Raw genomic sequence first — 21,681 nt, 5'->3', positions numbered from 1 at the left:
GCACTAAATTATTACACTTAAATTTGTACCTGTTTTACAGCCATAATGACACCTGTTTTAACATCTCTAGACTGGTAACATGTACTGTAAGCTCCAGTTCCAAGTAAAGCACCTTTTCTCCAGTGGACACCTTCATAGTAAAACTTTGGGGAATGGTCATTGTCTGTTTGGTCTCGATTTGAGTATTCCTGTAAAGCAAAATCATCTAATTACTCATGTCAGCTGTTTTGCTAAAAATGAATGTAGGAGATGTAATAAAACTGGAAGTAACAAATGGTTAATCAAATGTTGATACATGTGTATCATTTTATTTTTTATTTGAAATTTGTGGTCATTATAACACATATGGTATTTTATTACTGATTTGTGTAAAAATCATAATTTTATGCTTATGCCTTACTGCTTATGATACCAGGATTATGAGAATAAAAAAATGGTTTGAATCAATTGCAATTTTTATCTTTTATCTACCGGCAGAATAACACATCCAAATCCTAAGATTTGTAATTTTACAGAAATATTTGTGGGTAAGAATTTTAAGATACATTTTAGTAGAATTCTCACATCTGGTTGTATCCTGATAGTAATGACTTCTTCTCTCTCAGTAGGAGTAAGTCCAGGAATCCTCGGTTTGGGAGGATCTAGGGAAGACACCTCTAATGCCTTGGCTAGAGCTATAGCTTCCTCTTTTTCAATCTCTTCCTTACAAAGGCATGATTCACCAGTAACACTGTCTGTCGAACAAAAGTGAAAATGCAAACTAATGAAGAAGGTCTTCAGAATACTTCATTTTCACTTAAAATGAATATTCAAATGTTACAGTAATGAATGTTTCTTGGATGGCTATTAATTATGTTTATATTGATGACCATAAGATTTTATCTATAAGTACTTCAATTCATTATACTCTATTTAACAATTATATCTGCACTAATTTTCTAATACATTGTACTCACCACTGTGCACAACAATTTCAGGGAAATGCTTTGGAGAAGCACAAGAAGTTACTTCTGATTTGAAGGAAATCTTCCTATCCTCTCTATTTGGTGTTCCCTTACTACTTGGAGAATCAAAGTTAAGAAACTCATCACTTGACAGGCCACCCTCAGATGAACCTAGGCGAGACCGAGATTGCGACCTTCGATTCCTTCGCCTATCAAGAGAATCATCTGATGATAAGACTTTCTCCTCTGATGACATAGAATACTGAAATTCAGTTGTCCCTGCATAATCTAATCCTGTCAAGTCTTGCCCAACAATGGAATCAGATGGTAGAACACTTGTTGAAGCACTATTAATTGTCTCAGTTTTAAAACTTTTGGAATGGTCATTTAAGCTGCCTTCATTAGAAAACTCATCTATTTTAGATGAAGTGCGTACTTTGCAGATATCACCAGATAAATCTAAGTCTGTGTTTGTTGTAGAATTAGCCTCAGTTGGTGGGTTAACAAATGTAGAATCCTCAGCTACAGGTAAGTTGAAAACGTCATCATTAGAGTCACAATTTAATGGCAGGAATAAGTTCTTTTTAGGTGGTGGACCATCTTTTTTCTCCACAGAACTTTGACTTTTGATTGTTTTTACTTCAATAGCCTCTTCAGGAGTAGCAGGGAAATCTGTCTCAAGAAGACCTGGTGATATGTTATTATTCTGTACATCTGCTGAGTTGACACGAGATATCGGTGGAGGGGGTGTTAATATTGGTCCTGTCTCAAGTATTTCATAGCTGCCTCTTCTGCTAGGTGGACGGGGTGGTATAGGTGGTGGTGGTTCTTTCTCTGGTGAGGGGGGAGATTGGAGAGTTTGTATAGTCTGTTTCTTCACAGTGTCTGGACTAGAGGAAGGACTATTGTGTGCTGAGCCTGATTCAGATCCGACAGAATTTTCATTTATAGTGTCTTTAGTCTCTTCCTCAACTTTAAGACTGGAAGTTCTCTTAGACTTTTGTTTTCTCCTTGAATGAATTGGAGTGTTAGGTGGGGCTACTGGCAAATTCCTACTGGCATTTTGAGCACTGTTTTCACTGTGACTATCAGAGTGAGTAACTGGAGAATTACACCTTGGAGATGATACAGGAGTATCTGTTGGAGATTCATCTGAGTGTTTCCTGCTTCTTATTCCATGATGTAATTCTTGCACAATTTTCTCAGACAACTGAAAGTCAGCAACAATTCTCCACAAACGTTTTTTCATAGAAGCACCAACATTTGTGTCAATTGTTGTGAGCATTTCTTCTAAATCGTCAATCATACTTTCAATATGAGCAGAAAATCTACAGACTAGAAGAAAAACACGTCTAGCCATGCGGCTAATCCTCATATGAGCATTTGTGACACCCTTAATAGAAAACTTTGCTATAGTGATAAGTCTTTCTTGTACTGAAGGTTTGTGATACACATCTCTTGACTTAGAATCCTGAGGAGGACCTTCCTCATCTGCAGATCTACCATCTGGTGGATTACGTGGTAACAATTCATTGTGAAATTCTTCAAACAACCTTTCAAGGACGTAAAGTCGCCCTAACAACCACTGCCAGGCTACAGTATCTCCATCATAATCTTCTGTTACAGATCTTATGATGAAATCCAAACCATGTAGACCATGGCCACCTGAATAAAAGATTATATACAAAATGTACATTTTGCAGAAAAAACAAACTGTAATATTCCATTTGCTGGTTTAATTTCCTGGTTTTAAAATATAATTAGTGCTTCATAGTTCAGTAAATCTATTTCAAAGGTAATATTTTTAAAGCTAATTTTTCAAATGCGAAAATGGTAAAAATTATTACATTACAAAAATAACTATGTTTACAGCAGTAAAAGTTTTTTGTTATCTTTTATACTTCCTATCAAAACTCATAGCGAGGTTCATCATTACTAAGAAACTGGTCCAGGTAATAATTGTAAATGGCTCATATCTAAATTTTGTGCTACTTAAAATGATGCTCGATAATAAGCTTCAACATGTAGAATTCTGAGGAAAACGTAACATCTTACCAGAGTTGTGTATCTCTTTTCCTATTGCTAGCTCCCCATCTTGTCCTTTAGCAATCTCTACTAATGTGGATAATGACAACTGACTAGTTCGTCTGTAAGGTTACAAATATGTTTATATAAATATCTAAATGTAAGTTTACTTCTTCAAATTCAAAAAGAACAACTAGAGAATTTGGTTCATTAATAGTTTTTAATAACAACTCATTCATAGACAATATTTAATTAAAACAAAACAAAAAAACATGAACACAACGAAATTTAGAAATACAAGTTAAATTCAACAATTATTCAAGATGACTCTTAAATATTACTGTATCATTACCAAATTTGATTTTAAATCTGCAGAATACTAACCTAGTTCCATCAGTACACTTGATGACCACAGCATCAATGATAGATTTGAGCAACCTTTCTATGCGTAACTTTTGTTGTTGTTCTCTACATGGTGTATATGATAAGATAGTACGGAGTGTCCTCTGAAAAATAATTCAACATAAAAATAACTATTACTTTTTATGTTACAATTATAAGCTTCAGCAATTTAAATGAAAATCAAAATCCTTATACTTATTTATTCACCATTTTAACATATTACCATTTCTTTTCATTTTAAATTTGTTATTTTTGCCTTCCAGCAAAATCTGATGGTTTTATTGCTTTTCTTTTTTTGTTATTTTCTGAATACATCAAGAATCTTCTAAAAGTTATGGCCTGAGTACTGTACAGCAGAAAATTTTCATGTATTCGAGTGGTCTGTCTAAAAAAACCAAAATATTTACTCTTAGCTCCATTACTTTGTGTACCACTAACCATCCGAAAAAATGAAAAAAACCAAATTTTTCCTTTTTGTCTGCCTAAAATCACCAAATTTTATATCCACCAAAATAACCCATCATACGGTATAATTCTTGAACAATTTCTTTCATGTAGAAGCTTACAGGCCTGGATTTGAATTTCAGCAATAGCCCATATCTAAAAACATTAAAATTAGCCATCTTTTAACTTTCTTTGTAAATATGTTAGAAACAGTTGTCACAATTTTATATGCAATATGACATACCCAGCATGGCTTCCTGTTATTAAATTCCACACAAACTTACCAATGAAGCAACATAAACTCTATACACAGGGTCATTACACATATATGCAAGTATCTGACAACAACACTCCAATGTTTTATGTGTGGCAGTCTGTCTCTCAGGTGATACCAATACTCCTGATCTACCTTCACCCATACCTCTCATCAACACAGCCTGAACTTCCTTACACAGGTGATTCAAAGCAGATTCTCTGATAGACCAGTTCTTAGCAAAGAAACAGGATACTAAGTCTTCACCAAAAACCTGAAATATAAATAGAAAGTTTCAAATTGTAATTAATTAAATTTTAATTAATTAGATATCATATCTCGAAATTCATATGAAGTTCTTGAAAGTACAGCTGTACAGTACAATTCACTATGTGTTTCATGGACAGTTTAAAAATCTCACAAGTGTACAAAGTGATATTTTTACCTCAATCCATGGAGATGCCATCTCCTTGCAATCATCAGGAACAGGATCTGCATATGGAAGACGAGTTTCAGTGGCTGTAGTACCTGATGCCTGGGGCTGTGGGGAGGGTGCACGAGTATTGGGTGGCGCTCCTGGTGGCTCACGTGAAACAGACTCATCATGGCTATAAGATATAGTTTTATGGTATTTGCTGTACATTAAAATATCTAATTCTGTATTTTTCATTTTGACTGAGACAACAAATAAGCAAATTAAAATTAGCCAACAGATTAATACATATGTATTTTATGAAATACAATGCCTGTTTTTTTCTGCATGTACCATATTCTTCCGTACCCCCTTCTTGGCAAGGGAGATAGACAAAAAAAAGTTAGTTTCTGTGTAAAACATGCATTGGGGAGAGAGGAGAAATCACCAGAAAAACACCACATTGAGAGGAAAGGATTCCAGAAAATTCCCTGAAATGTGTATCATTTCATCATTAATCTTTTAAATAAATGTATTTTTTTCTTTACATTTTCTAGCATTTGCAAGCCATTCAATGATTAAAATCCTGTGATGTATTGGATCCATTCAATGAGTAGGCTAAAATGTTTATATTTCTTGTTATTTTATGCACATCAGGTCAATCAGAACTCGTAAGCCTTTCTTGTTACACAAAAGAAAAAAATCTAGAATTTTATTGTTTTGGTGTATACCATGCACCCCCCTCCTGGAAAGAAGAAAAAGTTGAAAAAAAGTATGTGGCATACACGGAAGAATATGGTAAATGTTATTGTCAAACTTACATGTAGTTTACTTTATCCGTTTATTGTTTATTTATTTGAAATCAACACAATATTTTTCAAACAAGCTAGTGATCTGTTTTTTTTTTGTTTTTTCAGTAAAAATAATTACAATTTTGCATAGAAATGATCATAAAAGACTAAATTCATAACATGTATTTGGTTCTTATCACTATATTAATGTATGGTAAAACTACCTTTTCACTTCGAAAGTATTTGTTTTCCATTTAGCTCTACATAATGGGCAAATCAATGGATCTTTCTGTCGTCTACAGAGCTCAAACCCTTTAAAACAAAACAGGATGAAATGTACATACAATTAAGATTGAAAGGAAATAGCTCTCCACAAATTGAATGCTTTTCCACAGGAAACATTGATTTTCATTCATTAGGGACTTAACAGTCTATTGCATAAATAAACAGATGTGCTAAAGCAAAAGATACAATTTCAAAAAAAAAGGACAGCAATAAACCGTAATGGGTTTGTAAAAGAAGATGATAATTAAGAAGTTATTCTAAAATACCACCAGTAATCATAAACAGGAAATAACAATTTAATTTGATTTGTAACAAACTTCCTGGATAGTTAGTTCTCTTTTGAGCAAACCAGTTTATTTTGTCTAACCTGGCTTGGCACTGTGATATAATTAACTATGATTGATTCAAGTGACTCAATTAAAAATAATAAAAAAACAAGACAATGTTGACTGATTACGAATCAATTATTGATATAATATGCATATATATATATGATATCATATAAATGATGATGTAACTTATAATAAACTACCAATAACTTACAGACTGCCATACAAAGATGATGTAACCTATAACAACTTAAAAACTGCCATACAATGATGTAACCTAGAATAAACTACCAATAACTTACAGACTGCCATACAATGATGATGTAACCTAGAATAAACTACCAATAACTTACAGACTGCCATACAATGATGATGTAACCTATAACAACTTAAAAACTGCCATACAATGATGATGTAACCTAGAATAAACTACCAATAACTTACCAACTGCCATACAATGATGATGTAACCTATAACAACTTAAAAACTGCCATACAATGATGATGTAACCTACAATAAACTACCAATAACTTACAGACTGCCATAAAATAATGATGTAACCTAGAATAAACTACCAATAACTTACAGACTGCCATACAATGATGATGTAACCTATAATAAACTACCAATAACTTACAGACTGCCATGCAATGATGATGTAATCTATTCTGACAACCGTTCTCACACTTCAATAGACTCTCTCCCTCCAACATCTCCAGTAAACATATTGGACAAGTATCTTCTTCTTCCTTCACACTCCTACAATATTTTAATCAAGTTTTCCATTATCAATGACATACCAAGTTGAAGTACTGGTAAATGGCACTGGTCATCATACCTGAAACTTACTCATAGTTTTATATTAATCTGAAGATAAGAATGCAGGTAGATTTTTTGGGGTATTTACAACTATTTTTGAAATAGAAACATGACATTTAAGGTATGACTGTTATATTGTTTAGGTCTATCAAGAAATAACCTCAATAACATGGTACACACCAAATAACCTGCTAAAGTATGAACCACAGGCATTGAGGTTATCTAAAAGCACCCCAAAAAATGATGACTTACGGATTCATGATTGAGTCTGTTTCTTAAGGTGCATGGGCAACATACCCAATATCTGAGTGAGTAGGAGTGACATCTAGTGATATAGACAATGTTCCAAACATTTAAAAGAGCAGAAGTGATATAGACCAAGTACCCAAAATACATACATAAAATACCCACAGACTAAATACCCAAAATATGACTAAACAGGAGTGACTTCAAGTGATATGGACTACATATCCAATATCTGACTGAGCAGGAGTTACTTTGGGTGATATAGATTACATACCCAATATCTGACTGAGCAGGAGTTACTTTGGGTAATATATATTGTATACCCAATACCTGACTGAGCAGAAGTTACTTAGGGTGATATAGATTACATACCCAATATCTGACTGAGCAGGACTAACTTCGGGTGATATAGATTACATACCCAATATCTGACTGAGCAGGAGTTACTTTGGGTGATATAGATTACATACCCAATATCTGACAGAGCAGGAGTTACTTTGGGTGATATAGATTACATACCCAATATCTGACAGAGCAGGAGTTACTTTGGGTGATATAGATTACATACCCAATATCTGACAGAGCAGGAGTTACTTTGGGTGATATAGATTACATACCCAATATCTGACTGAGCAGGAGTTATTTCAGGTGATATAGACTCTGATGATGAACCTTTTTTATTTTCTTTTTCTTTTTTCCTCCTTGATATTCTGGATGAAACCTTGTCTTGATACTTTCTGAATAAGTTCTCAACCTGTATCAAACATTATGTAAATAACATATAAACTGTGAAAAACTTTTTTACAGGAACAACACATCTCAATCCTTAAATTCTAATCCTTGGAAGTTTAGTAATAAAAATATATATTATCACCTTAAGTCTGATTTAAATATTACCATATGATTCAACAGCTTCCATCTTCTTAAGTACTACTCCATCTAAGAATCAGGCAAAATGTGTATGAGGTGTGGCACATGAAGAAAAAATACTGAGATTTTATTGCATTATCCAAGTATTTATACCTCATAACCCAGGGGTCGCGCTGGACTTCGCCAATGTTGCAATTTGTGATTTTTTATTTTATCTGGCGACAAAAATAGCCAGTTGGTGATTTTCTTGGCACCTAGGTTTTGTATATTAAAATTGACAGGATGTTTATCAGCAACAGATATTCTCTCTAATTTTGTGTTAATTGACTATGACCAATTTATGACTGAAGGCAATTAACGGTAATTAGACCAGGCGACCATGACTGACAATATCCTCATGGGAGGTGTCAATCAGATGTAAATATATTATTGAGCCAATCAAAACTCTCATCATCTGGTCAAAGGTAAACACAATTAAGGCCATGTGCACGTGGCTACACACAAGTTTCACAGCCCTGTTTAACCATGTAATACATTCAGAAACAGACTTACCTAAGAACAGAATTAAATCCAATTAACAATGATTATCCCACCAGGAAGTGTCTAAATACTTCGCAATGAAAGAATTAGTAAAAGAAAATGGATGACATTTGTTTACACTTTTGCCATGTGACTTTTTGTCAGGAAAATCGGGAAACAAATAGAATGGGGATTCCCAAAATCTAATTAAAGACATGCTATTCAGATATCAAGATAATGGTCCATGGTACAAAATGTAGTTTGATAAAAATTTTATCACTTGAGAAAAAGAATCAAGTTTGTTAAAAATAAAAAAATATATTAAATTGTATTAGATAAATTAGACCATAAAGGACAAAGGTGAACATGTTTTAAAATCATTGACTATATGAGAATGGTAATATAAAGTCTTTGATAGAAGTAAAATACCTGTTTCTGGAGTAGTACATTATTATTTTTTGCATATTAAAGTGACAGATTAGAGCAAAAAAATTGCTTTATACATGCATTAAGAGTGAATATTGGGTACATGTACAACTGTATGTCATGAATGGAGAGGTTATTTTGATGAAATGACAAAGATAATTCATCAGCGGACTTATACTGTCATTTTTTTTTAAAAAGTATAATTTTTTTGGCACCCTTTGGCTCTAATTTCTGAAAACTGGCGACAAAAAATGGCAGCTGGCGATTTTTCTGCCGACATAATTTTGGAAGCCAGAGCAGTCCCTGATAACCTCAAGAAATTACAGTCAAAGTGTTTGTAAAATTTGCTTTTTGGAGTTATTGATAGGTCAAATTAAGTTGAAATGCACTATGGAAAAATGGCAGGAAAATTTTTTCAAACTTTTTCCTGATATAAGCAGTCAAAAAATATCTATGTCACCAATGCTTCAGGATAAATTTAAACAGCTTTTCAGTTGTTTTCCAGATGAATTTGAATATGTTTGAAGCAAAAAAGACCAAACTGAGAAAAATGATGTGTCACTCATTGTCCGATTCTTACCCAGAATGGTACTTAATAAGCATGAAAATTTTTCAACCTACTTACTAGTATTAATAAAGGAATAAAGCTTGTTTGAAAATATTTATTACTTGTATTTATCTTAGTTCTTATTTTTTTAAGAAAATACATTGTACCTCATAATTTTTTAGTGTTCGGCTCCACAGGCATGGGTCTGACTCCTGAACTTGGAAAACTCTCAGCATTACAAACAATACATGCACACAGTGAGGACCTTTACCACAACTACATGTCTGAAATTGTAAAAAAAAATGACAATTTCAAATTATTAACTTTCTCTTTAATTAATTGCAACGACAACACTTGATGGCAGTTCAAACATATAACTGATTTAACCATCCTTTTTTTTCAACTTTACTATTATCTTGTCAGAGTTGACTTTCTTGCTTTTTTTAAGAAAAACAAAAATTAGTGCTTACAGTTCACATGATTAAAAACATTCATAATTCCTTAAGAGAAATCTCATTGCTATTCTGGTATCTTTATTTCAAAGCAGCAATTATTGATTAGTACAGAACACAGGATTTTTTTTCAAATATGTTGACAGAAAGATTAGAAGATAAACAAACATTCCAAAGAAACAATTACCATAAAAAGAATTTAGGAAATGAAATTTTCCAGTAAATAATGTTTCTGGTCAAATCACTGACAACTGAAATTTTCTTAGTAACAGAATCAAGCATAGCCATTTTGATAATAACTGTGTGATAATGTCATCACATTGGAACAATTGGGAGAAGTTGTTTTATGCTATGACTGAACTGGCCGTTTCAATGAATTTAAGTATTGGTTGGGGGGGGGGGGAATAAACTTCTTTATCTAATTCAATCTGATTGGTGTTGATTTTATTTGACTCCATATTTAGTAAAACCGTCCACCTGTGGTTCCAATAAATTAATTAAATCAAGAGCTGGGCTCTTTTCCCTTTTAAAAACATTAAAAGTACGGTACTTACATTTCAGTCTGAATTATAGGGAAATGTGAACTCAATATACTAAATTAAAAAAACCCAATCATATAAATATCACAAATTTTGGTATGCTGTTACACATTCATTATATCTCATCAGCAGCATTACATCCAAATACATAGGAAGTTCAAGATTCAACTATATTAAGTGCTAAATAAAATTCAAGAAAGAAAGCCAAATCCAGCACAGTACATGTACTAAATAAGGAAATAAATAAATATCACTTGTCCCCATACATACATGTACATGTAATTGATTTCAGGAAGTTATTGTTTTACATGTTACAAGCTTATTATATGAAATTATTCTCATGAAATTTTCTACCATTAATAAAATAACATTTACTAAAAAAAAAAAAAAATAACACATGTGATGATTAAAGATGGAAATGAATATTATGAATTATTCTTGAAAAAAAAAGCATAATTAGCCAAATAGTTTAATATTCATCTAAAAAAGAACTATAACATTGTCTCATACAGAGCTGAACAATCAGTACATGATACATCCATCTATTTTAACCTCATCTATATATGAACAATTAACGGTGCTTCACAGCACTGCTCAGTGAAGACCATTCCATCAGAAATTATAATCTCACATTATGTACTAATATAAATACAGCTTGTAAGTTTTGTCATGTGATCCTGTGAATTCTCAATTTCAATAATATAGGTAGTGTTTGTTAATATAATAAGACTAAATACTTATCAAGAAAAATCCTCTGATGTGTAAATATGATGAGAAAAATATGACATTGAACTATTTCTACACTGAAGTAAGTATGGTAAAACACAAATAGAAAAAATTGGACAACTATGCATCATGTAGCTGTACCCAGAAATAGCTAACTAAAAACAACTCAGTTTTCAATTTTGAATGCTTTCAACAATGGAAATTCTGGATTAAAAATATAAAATGGAGAACAAGACTTACCAACCCTATACATAATATGGAGGGTATGGATCTGACCTTATGGAACAATAAGTAGATCATTCCATTTTTTTGCATGTAAAAATTCCCATTACTCAAAAATCAACGAGAATTTTAAATTTAAATCAATAGAAAGACACTTTTCATCAAAGTTTCATGACAGTAGGAGGAAGTAATTTTGAGTTATTTGGCCAAGTGTGAATGATGGAGAAATGGACAACTGTATAACATAATTTCTCCAGACGAAAAAGAAGGGCATATAAAAATGAATACATTTTGAACTACACTATACTATAAACTAACCTGTGGTCCAATGATAACTCGAAATTTATGATCTGGAGAATCTCCCCCAATTAGAAATGAGTTTGGTCCATTCTGTTGTAACAGGTAAAGTCTTGCTCTCTGAACTTTCTCTATCCTGTTTTTGGTCAACAAACTGGAACCTTGATTCTGTTTATTAAACTGGAGTACAAAATGAAAAATGTTTAATGAGAGTGCAAGTAAAATACTCAAGGGAGTTAAAATAAAGATTATAAAAAATTACCACTCAAAATTATAAATCTGTAAGGGAGATTTTAAGTGAGGGGCTGATCTGAAGATTTTGAAAGTGGGTTCAAGGCTATTATTTGTTCATCTTTTTTCAGATTTTGCTCGAAATCAACAAAATGTTCGAACAAAAGGAAGGATTCTGGGGTAAAAAAATTGATCTGCCACTGTTAAATAGTACATGAACAGATAAAATCAAGAATAAACCAGAAGAATGAAACTAGCCACTATGTTCTATGTTCTTCACTTGGAACAGGTATTTCACACTTATTTACATGTTGGTGTATTACGATTGATATCCAATTTAAAAAAAAAAATTTCTACAGGAATAATTTTGTGGTTTAGTAGTTTTTGCATACTAAATACTATGCTTCGTACAGGACCATGACATTATATAATGATCTTTGACTTACCGAGTTTGAAGGTGAGATACGTCTCCTAAATGAATTACTCTGTGTAAGGTTGTTACTATTGACAACTTGTTGTTTAAATGTTGAATCCACATTTCTATTGAATGATTTCTTTCTGGTCACTCCATCCTAACAAGGTTATAAATGACAAAGTGATTAAATAAATTTTTATCTATAAACACCTAATTAACTTAAAAAAGACAAAATATATCCTTACAAAGAAAATTTTGACAAATAAATCCCACATGCAGTACCCAATAAGAAGATATGATAATAAAACACAATTATCACTGCTTGCAGTTGCTTATGATCTATCAGGCTGTTGGCATTTCACTAAATGTCTTCAAGTATGTAAGTATAAAGGTGTGCCTTAATATTAAAAGGAACCCATGTCAATTTCAGATTATACAAAAAATGTACCAAATCACTTTTCAACAAAAAAGCAGAAATTCTGACAACAAGCCTAAGCTAAAAAATTTGAATTAACTTATATATAAACATTGGCATGTTAGACAAATTCTGCAAGACCGACAGCATTTTCATCAGCCATGGCTGTCGGGCTGGTGTTCAATTTAGAAGATTGTTTTCTATTCCTTGAATTTATTTAAAATCAATATTTTTTTAACTCGAATAGGTCATATTTTCATACATTTAATGGCAAAAACATAAATGGTTCATCTTCGTTTAAAAATGAACTTTCAAATACAGAAAAAAAGAAAATTAGGTGATAACTGCACCCTATGACTTATAAGATAAAAAAAAAAACATTTACTTGTGAAGAACCAGCTCCACTGCCACTTCTGGAAACCTGCAAACAAAATAATATTATGATGATATTTTGAATATATTTGATATTTTTATACTCAATTCCAATTACAGGAAAGATTTCTTAACATACATGAACATAATAAGTTTGTTTTGTTTCCATCTCTTATCACCATCATATTAAACGACATTGTATACATACATATAACCTCCTACACAATAATATTCACATGTAAATGTGTTCATATTTGAAACATTTAGGAACTTGACATACATGCTCTGATATCCATGGCCTTGTTGAATACATTACATAAGACAATCCTTTCTATGTATATACATCTAGTTCTTATTATTCACAACACAAACAATACCCATAATACTATTGAAATTAAAAATGTGTGTACTATCATACATGTAGTGATAATTATTTGATAACACCTTAATCTGTGTCAACATCTTGCTGCTCAGACATTAAACCCCAACAATCAATCAATCTGTGTCAACATCAAACATTAAAACTAATGACATTTAAAATGAGAGGCCTAACAGAAATACTGGAATCTTTCATGGTGAACCCAAATGATGATAGTTAGGATGAAAAGCCTCACAGCAATACTGGAATCTTCCATGATGAACCCAAATGATGATAGTTAGGATGAGAGGCCTAACAGAAATACTGGAATATTTCATGATGAACCCAAATGATGATAGTTAGGATGAAAGGCCTCACAGCAATACTGGAATCTTTCATGATGAACCCAAATGATGATAGTTGGGATGAGAGGCCTAACAGAAATACTGGAATCTTTCATGATGAACCCAAATGATGATAGTTAGGATGAGAGGCCTAACAGAAATACTGGAATCTTTAATGATGAAGGTACGAGAACACAACGAATATAGTTCCAACTTTGGTAGTAGGTACCTTCCACATTTTTTCATATTTTTACTGGAAACTTATTTGCTGAAGTTTTGCCTCTAATTGGTAGTAAATAGGTTAAAATTACATGGGATTTTTTTTCATTAATCAATTCTGACTAAAAGTTGTGATTTGGTTCAGTGGAAGAAGGTTAAAATTTAGGACTTTTAACTCAGTTCATTTGTCATGTTTACCCCATCTCCGAGTTATATGTACATGTATTAATTTCAGAAAATGATGGTAAAATTTTCTACAATTTATATATAAAATCCTGTTTGTACATATCTTTAGGCCAGAGAAGTTTTATTCAGTTTGCGCCGGTGGAAATTTTTTAATCTGCTCAAATGTGTATATTGAAATGCACATGAAAATTAATTGTGGTCTCGTGCCTGAACTCAAATGATGATAGTTAGGATGAGAGGCCTAACAGAAATACTGGAATCTTTCATGATGAACCCAAATGATGAGGCCTCACAGCAATACTGGAATCTTTCATGGGGAGCCAAACTGATGATAGTTAAGATGAGAAGCCAAACAGTAATGGTGCATTCTTTTACAAGAAGGAGTCCAACTAATGATAGTAAACACGGGGAGCCTACTGATTATGAGTAATTCTTTTACAAAGAGAAACACAACTAAATATTACAGGCCTTACATTACAGAAGTGGTACATTCTTTCACGAGGAGGAACCAAACTTAGGTCTTACTTGAACAATTTTATCTTATTTTGTTACTAAAAGAAAGAGGAGTGATATGTATAACTGACTATTGTTTAGGAAATGCAAATGAGTTTTAAAAATAAAATTATGAGGAAGAAAATGTATATTTAACTTCTTCAAAACAAACTGGCTAATCAGTAACATATCTAGATGGTAAAAATCATGACCACACCAACTTTTTGAAATAAGGAAAGATGCATAAACCGTTTTCTTGATTTAACAAGTTATTATTACCGGTACTATTTGGAATTATTTTGGATTTAAGGAAACTGCTATTGAGGGAAATCATGCCCTAATGCACATGTATATCTTACATGCATATATATAAAACTATGAACATAACATACTACCATTCTGCCTCCTTTGTTTTTTTTCTTCTCTATTAAATGCCTCTTCCATGATGGTACTCTTTTGGGCTTCTCATTAAGTTTGGAATCTTCATTGTGAATTTTTCTACTGTCTTTGATAGCTCTGTAGCAATACATGTAAATACCAATTAAATCCATATTATAAGCCTGGTACATTCATAATTAGGAAATTGTAACATTACAGTAATAGCATACATTGTACACACATTCAAATAAACATAATTATAAGTAGGCCCAACATACATGTAAATGTTCAAAACAGAAGAATTAATTCCAATATCAAACATTTCTAAAATTATACCAGATCATGCACAATGAAAGTGAGTTTATTGTCATAATGCGTAGAAATGATTGACAAAAACATGCAAGATGAAATGTAAAAACTGTAAATTATGCTACTAGTACATGATGCTTTTGTTACTTGTTAATATATCAGTATGAAAATTAAGGATTAAATAATAGTACAAAAACAAAACAAAGACAACAAAACCCAAGATAAACTTGTAATTACACACATACATTGCAGGTCTATATTTGACTAAAGAAATGCACTGTAAATTCAGAAATTATTTTACAATTACATGTACAATGTGAAAGATAGTAGGAAACTAGCTGTTAGGACTTTCTCTTTATTATAAAAAGAATAGAAATATATTTTATTTAAAATATCACAAAATTTCTTCAAATAAGAAAATCAGGACTAAAACTATTCATGTGGGGAATATAAACAGAAAATGACTTTGACATCATTATGGGAAAAATATTAATCATAACATTGCACATCTCTATATAGTCACGAGGTGAGTAATATAGATTTGTAACAGGAGTTATGTCCAGCTACCTAAATGACCATATCTTTTACAAAACTTGTCAAAACAGAAACTCTTGATGTAAGTGATAGAATACTGTATAAAATTTGATGAAAATTCACTGAGTACCATGATATAGGAAGAGTAGTTGACTGTCAATGACACTGTTATGTTGGATAGACAGGCTGAAACCAAACTTAGTTTGCAGTAGGTAAACATAAATACATAAAACGGTTAAACCATTTCTGAATATACAATGATCACACATGGAAGACAAAACAACACATAAGTATGAAGCATTAGTATGGCCAACAAACAAAAAAACAAGCACAAGCATTAAAGAAGTTAACTTACAGTAAGATGAGAAAAGAAAAACATGTACAAAAGCAAAATGGATTGAAACAGCAGCACTACCTGTACTCGACAATCATGTTTAAGGTTTAAACTTAAAAGTAGTCATAAGTAATCAACTACATTTGAAATTACGAGTAATCATGATGCAATCAATTGCATTTTTTACCCCATGTTATCATGAAGTAATTGATTACATTTGAAAGAAATCAGCTCCACCAGGCTTTCAGGTGATTTGAGACCTAATGTCTATGGGTGGGATCTATTGTAACAGATTTCAAATAACAAATCAAAGTACCCATACACACCAGTATATATCTTCAACAATACTTCTTCTACAATACATACAAGGAATAGATTACCACTTAAATAGCTCCAACTCAAATTCAGACAATTTATCAAATCGTTTTAGAAATAATTCTTATTAATAAGAAAATTTTACAAAAAGAGTAGATTTTCTGTTCTGTTTGCATGGTCAAGTGTACAAAATGGACACAAATACAACAAATGTAGCTACAGAAATAAATGCAAATGAGATAAGAGCTAATACTTTAAGTGAACAAATCTACTGACTCATGGTTAGGTATAAGGAAGCAACCATTTGATTTTCCTCTAGGCAAAAGGGGATGTTTGTTTCCAGCAATGTGAAAAATGAATAGCGTGTTTTACTCCAAGCTTTTAATAGCTTTAACACTGAATTTGAGGGGAAAAAATGGATTTACTTTGTCATGAAAAAACTAAATTACTTTTTGCCAAAGGCAAAAAGAGTTTGTCTCAGAAAAAAAATCCATATCCCCCCACTGAAAATCAAATAGTTGCTGCCTTAGTATTTGTTCTATTGTAATGTTTTCTAGGAACTACAGTTGTACATGTACTTATACCATGTATACTGTAGTTATGTCTACATGTACAAAAGAACATGCGTGTATTTAAATGACCAGCAGGTCAGAAAATCTGATGAGGCTGTAGAGGTATCAATCAGAGAATGATCAGTACTCTAAGTTTAATGATTGAGTTGAGTATATCCATTCCATCAAAAGTCAAGTGTTAAATGTGAGGAATTAGAAAAATGCAAGGAGTGTTTCGGGTGCTACAACACTTAGTGACATTACTTGGTCTCTGACTCTGTCACACTTAAATTAGTGGCTATTCTCTGGTCTTCATCACACCTACAGAATTAAAAGTCTAATAATGATGTATTTATTTTACACAATACCAATTTATGTGAAGTTAACCAAAAGGTTGAAGTATATTTTACAGCATTTGAATACTCAATAACACAAATATGCAAGTATTCACAGGCTTCTATAGTGCAAATATCAGTCATTAAGAAATACTATCTGATTGATTGACATGTCAGACAAAAATTTTTGGATGCTTATATATAAGAAAAAGGTCAAATTTGGGTTTTGGGAAGACATTCATTTCATAATGACTGAAATATCAAGTTTTAGGTGTTCACCTTTTTATTCACACTATAAGAACTGACAAATGACTTAAGGAAATTTGTAATGTCATAAAAGTTAATGGGTTTGTACAAATATACAGGTTTAAGCACATTTTGCCCATCCCAAACCCCAATAAAAAGTAGGAAATTTTTTTTTGTTACTGAGAACAGGAGAATGTGTCTACAGAGTAATGTTAAAACTATAGAAAAGACAAAAATACCCATGATTTTATAACTGTTATGTTAATATTCAATGAGTTTTAAACATATGGATAAAATAGTTTTATGTCACTCTTTTAACCTCATTGGTTTTAATTTTAACTTGTTTTCTCACTTCCTTTTCGATATAAATTTAATTAATCTGTATCATGCCTTAATTTTAAATGAAGTATGGTTCAAGAGCTTTGATCTATTATTTAAAACTACATTGTATTTAGTCCAAGTTGGTCTAGACTATAAAGTCATACATACATTAATTCATTTTAACATTTTAGAACACAAAATTGGATGATTGTTTTTAACAGTTTATCAACACATTCACCTTATGATTCTTGACAAAAGGAGAAGCTCACTGTTATATTGAACCAGAGTATTGATTTATTACTGTATAGTGGATTATTTTGGTAGGTGTAAAAGTTAGCACAGTTTAAAAAAAAATGTACAAATATTTTGGTGTTTCTAATTTTGTAATTAAGCCCATAGCACATATTTGGCAGAATTTATTTCCGTGTTTTATAGACTGCTAAAATACGCCAAAATTAGCACCTTGCTAAATTTACATGTTATACAGTATAACAGACAAAGGAGACAATATAATGGATATTTGTATGGATAATCTGCAAAATTGTATCATTAAATGTATTAATGACACTTGGAAACAGTGTTAGTGTCAACACTTTATACAAAAAAAAAGGATTAATATTACAGTGTAAGTGTGACAACAAAACTACTACCTTAGTCAAAGAGGGTAAACCTATTAAGACAAAATTCAAATCAAGAGCACATTTGCAAAAACAGATCAAGGTGAGATAGGATCAGATAAACCTCAAAGTTTTAAAGAAATTTTTTAAAAAACTGCCTCAAAGGAACATATACTAAAGTGTTTACTAGTATTTTCTATTTGTCAAATCAAAATTTGGGGCACAAAAGTTTCAAGCATGTACATGTACATTTTGTATATGCATGGTGTAGTGATCTCTCCAGGGCCATATACATGTACATGTAGCAATGTGAAAAGAACTTCCTACAGGGTCCAATGCAAATGTGATGCTATACTTTGTAGATGCAAGATGCTATATTGGAATTCCGGGAATACCAGGATGCTACATCTGTAAATCTTAGGGAGAACACTGTGGTGATTTACAATTGTACAATACTTGAACCAAATTTGGTCAACCTCCTCAGAGGAGTTGCCGCCACAAAACATTGTGAATTTGTGAGAGAATTATGTGGATTATTTATACAAATAAACATGTACATGTAGGTCCCATCATCATATACATTTTGTAGTAGAAGGGGAGAACAATTTGGTAAATTATGACATGAAAATTACTACTAGCAGTAATCATATGCAAGTTTGGAAAAATAGTAAAAACAAATAAACTTATCATTTAGTAAACTTATGCATGTACAATGTACAAAAATGTATATGAATGTATATGAAAATTAATTACATTTCCAATAATGTTTATATTGATAAAAATAGTTTAGTTCAGAGTAACAGGTACTGTTATTTGTTTGATATCTATCTTATCAAAAATATATTAATCATATAAATGTCACATCAACTAGTTAAAAGAATTTAGAGGTTTCCCTAGACCAATTCAAGATGGCATTGCAACATGCCTTCATCTTAAAGAACCATGCTACCCTGAACATAAAATTTACAATGTGCCATTTGGCCCTATTGGACAAACCCAGCTTACAGTTATACATGTAGAATTAATTTAGCAATTAAAAATTCACTCCTGTTCTATTGGCACCCATTTATTAAATGTACAAAATGTACATGTGAATGACACTTTTACAACATCACACTAGGGTGCTAATGGCAGATTTTTGACAATATATTACCCTCAATGGTTCATGTGTACATGTGAGTGGGGTGCCCTCAAAAGAAGTTTTTATAATGGTTTAGTGCCCTCAAAAAACATCAAGTACCATGCCTTAACAATTTCTGGGGAAAACACTTTGTATAGCATCATTTTCCAATAAAAATGTATAATCATAAAAATGTACATAAACAATGCACACGTTATATGTTACATGTACTTATTGTCTTTGTCAGTTGTCCATTTAAATGTCTATTTATACATGTAACATATAAAGGTACATTTGTATGGTGGTTTGTGATTCATTCCTGTATTATTTCAAATCATTACACCTCAATCAAAAATCACCCAAAAAATGAAAAATGCTGGTTTTTTTTATGGATACAGTGAAACTTCTCCAAACCGGCCACCACTGGGACAAGAATAAATGGCCGGTTTATAGGGGTGGCCAGTTTTGTGAAAAATAGCAATGCATTCTAAGAGCTGTTCCATTAATGTGTTCTATAACCCTATACCTTGTCAGTTTGTTGGCTGAGACATACATGTATTTAATGCAGATTCAAAACTTTTGGCATTTTATTACATTTCTAAGCTTGCATTATTTGTAAATGATCAGATTTTACAAACAGTACTGCCAACAAAATAATGTTCTACGGTTTTAGAGAGCGGCCGGTCTATTGAAGACAAAACACACAGGTTTTAAGGTATATCGGCCAGGACTTTTGAAAAAGGCTGGTTTGAAGGGAAGACTGGTTTTCTGAGAGAAGTTTCACTGTATTTCCAAAAATGTTACAGGCATTGAATAAATGGATTAATTAATTGTAATTGAACCACTTTCTTGTTAAAACCATATGGATACAGTTTTCTTTTCAGTTTTGACAAACGAAGACCTGAATTTAAGCTACAACGTACATTTACAATGTATGTTTAGAGCAAAATTTATTAGTCTAGATTTAAAAAAAAAATGCTAGAAAATAAGAAACAAACAAAATTAATGACAGCATATCCCATAGTCATAGTGCCACATATAATTTATCCATTGTCAATGACTTTCCTGGATGTTTTACTTTAATCTGAAGAAATAATATTGTGATTTCATAAATGACAGCTGAAGCAAAAAATTCTTGTATATATGTACAAAATGTACATGTGTATATCAAACCATAGTATTTGCAGAGGAACACTTGTCACTTAAATGGTGGTTAAGGTTCTAAAACTTGGATGGAAAATACCAAATTTTTATTCAAATATATACATTGTACATGTACAATGCAAATTTCAGTATTCAGTCTGTGCAACACTCTATAAACTGATAAACAATCATCATCAGATAAAGCTTCACATGTTCACTTTGTCATGTAGCATTTGTTACATCTGTGATGACAATCATAATTATAAAAAAGTAAAAACAAAATGTACATGTACAAGGTATGTCAATTGTATCAGTGAAAAGTTGTGAAATGGTAATAAACTCTTATAAGTTCACCTTGATGGAGATTTGATGCCAACATCATCTATTGGACGCAAAATCTTTCTCCATTCATGAGGTCCTTGATACTCTTCTGCATTCTTGTGTTTAGATTTAGGGGATAATTCCCCATTAACATTTGTAATCCCACTAGCACTGCTCTCTACTTCGTCAATTGCAGCTGCAGCTGATGCCATGGTCCTAATTGAATCATCTCAATCAAACTATAAGTCTTAAGGAAAACAGTGGTCTACATTTGAATGAGACTGAGAGTGCCAAAGCAAATCTGACAAATCTTGATGTCGTTGTTGCATATCATACCAATCGCAGGTAAATTAGACTACAGTTTTGGATGGAATGCCAACTTTTGTTTATCTATTGACGCGGTTTCCGGTTGGAAAACCCTAAATTTTACTGTTTATCGAGTCCTTTTGTTTACAGCAAGCTGAGATCATTTCCATTTTTGATATTTGTTTATCTCAGAGAAGCTTAAACAGATTCAGTAAGATATATATGCGTAAAACGCACAGTTGACCGAAAAATATTTTTAGTCTTTCGGAAA

The 21,681-nt window shown here is 31.9% G+C and overlaps 1 protein-coding gene across 4 annotated transcripts in view; it reads right to left on the bottom strand.

Moving 5' to 3' along the window:
• The window catches only part of LOC148628996 (mitogen-activated protein kinase kinase kinase 1-like), a 29,882-nt gene extending 8,272 nt beyond the window's left edge, over positions 1 to 21,610 (bottom strand). Inside the window, exons 1-17 of one of the 4 annotated variants that reach the window (XM_088542059.1) lie at positions 21,138 to 21,610; positions 17,266 to 17,322; positions 14,973 to 15,096; positions 12,995 to 13,030; positions 12,226 to 12,351; positions 11,570 to 11,728; positions 9,480 to 9,596; positions 7,568 to 7,704; positions 6,523 to 6,644; positions 5,496 to 5,583; positions 4,514 to 4,676; positions 4,100 to 4,342; positions 3,354 to 3,475; positions 3,000 to 3,091; positions 957 to 2,609; positions 565 to 734; positions 30 to 188 (exon numbers count right to left, since the gene is read on the bottom strand). In XM_088542059.1, coding sequence (XP_088398185.1) covers positions 30 to 188; positions 565 to 734; positions 957 to 2,609; positions 3,000 to 3,091; positions 3,354 to 3,475; positions 4,100 to 4,342; positions 4,514 to 4,676; positions 5,496 to 5,583; positions 6,523 to 6,644; positions 7,568 to 7,704; positions 9,480 to 9,596; positions 11,570 to 11,728; positions 12,226 to 12,351; positions 12,995 to 13,030; positions 14,973 to 15,096; positions 17,266 to 17,322; positions 21,138 to 21,316 — 3,747 coding nt within the window. In that variant the 5' untranslated portion in view covers positions 21,317 to 21,610. The remainder of the gene's footprint in view (positions 1 to 29; positions 189 to 564; positions 735 to 956; positions 2,610 to 2,999; positions 3,092 to 3,353; positions 3,476 to 4,099; positions 4,343 to 4,513; positions 4,677 to 5,495; positions 5,584 to 6,522; positions 6,645 to 7,567; positions 7,705 to 9,479; positions 9,597 to 11,569; positions 11,729 to 12,225; positions 12,352 to 12,994; positions 13,031 to 14,972; positions 15,097 to 17,265; positions 17,323 to 21,137) is intronic. The other 3 variants (XM_088542067.1, XM_088542078.1, XM_088542079.1) reach the window with 3 other exon arrangements.
• Positions 21,611 to 21,681: the final 71 nt, after the last annotated feature.

This window comes from Perna viridis, chromosome 1 (genome assembly GCF_037379345.1).
Source record: "Perna viridis isolate PV_CMFRI_1.1 ecotype Kerala chromosome 1, ASM3737934v1, whole genome shotgun sequence".
Lineage (NCBI taxonomy): Eukaryota > Metazoa > Mollusca > Bivalvia > Mytilida > Mytilidae > Perna > Perna viridis.
The sequence above is the reverse complement of the archived record's forward strand: the minus strand, read 5'-3'. Positions and strand labels throughout refer to the sequence as shown.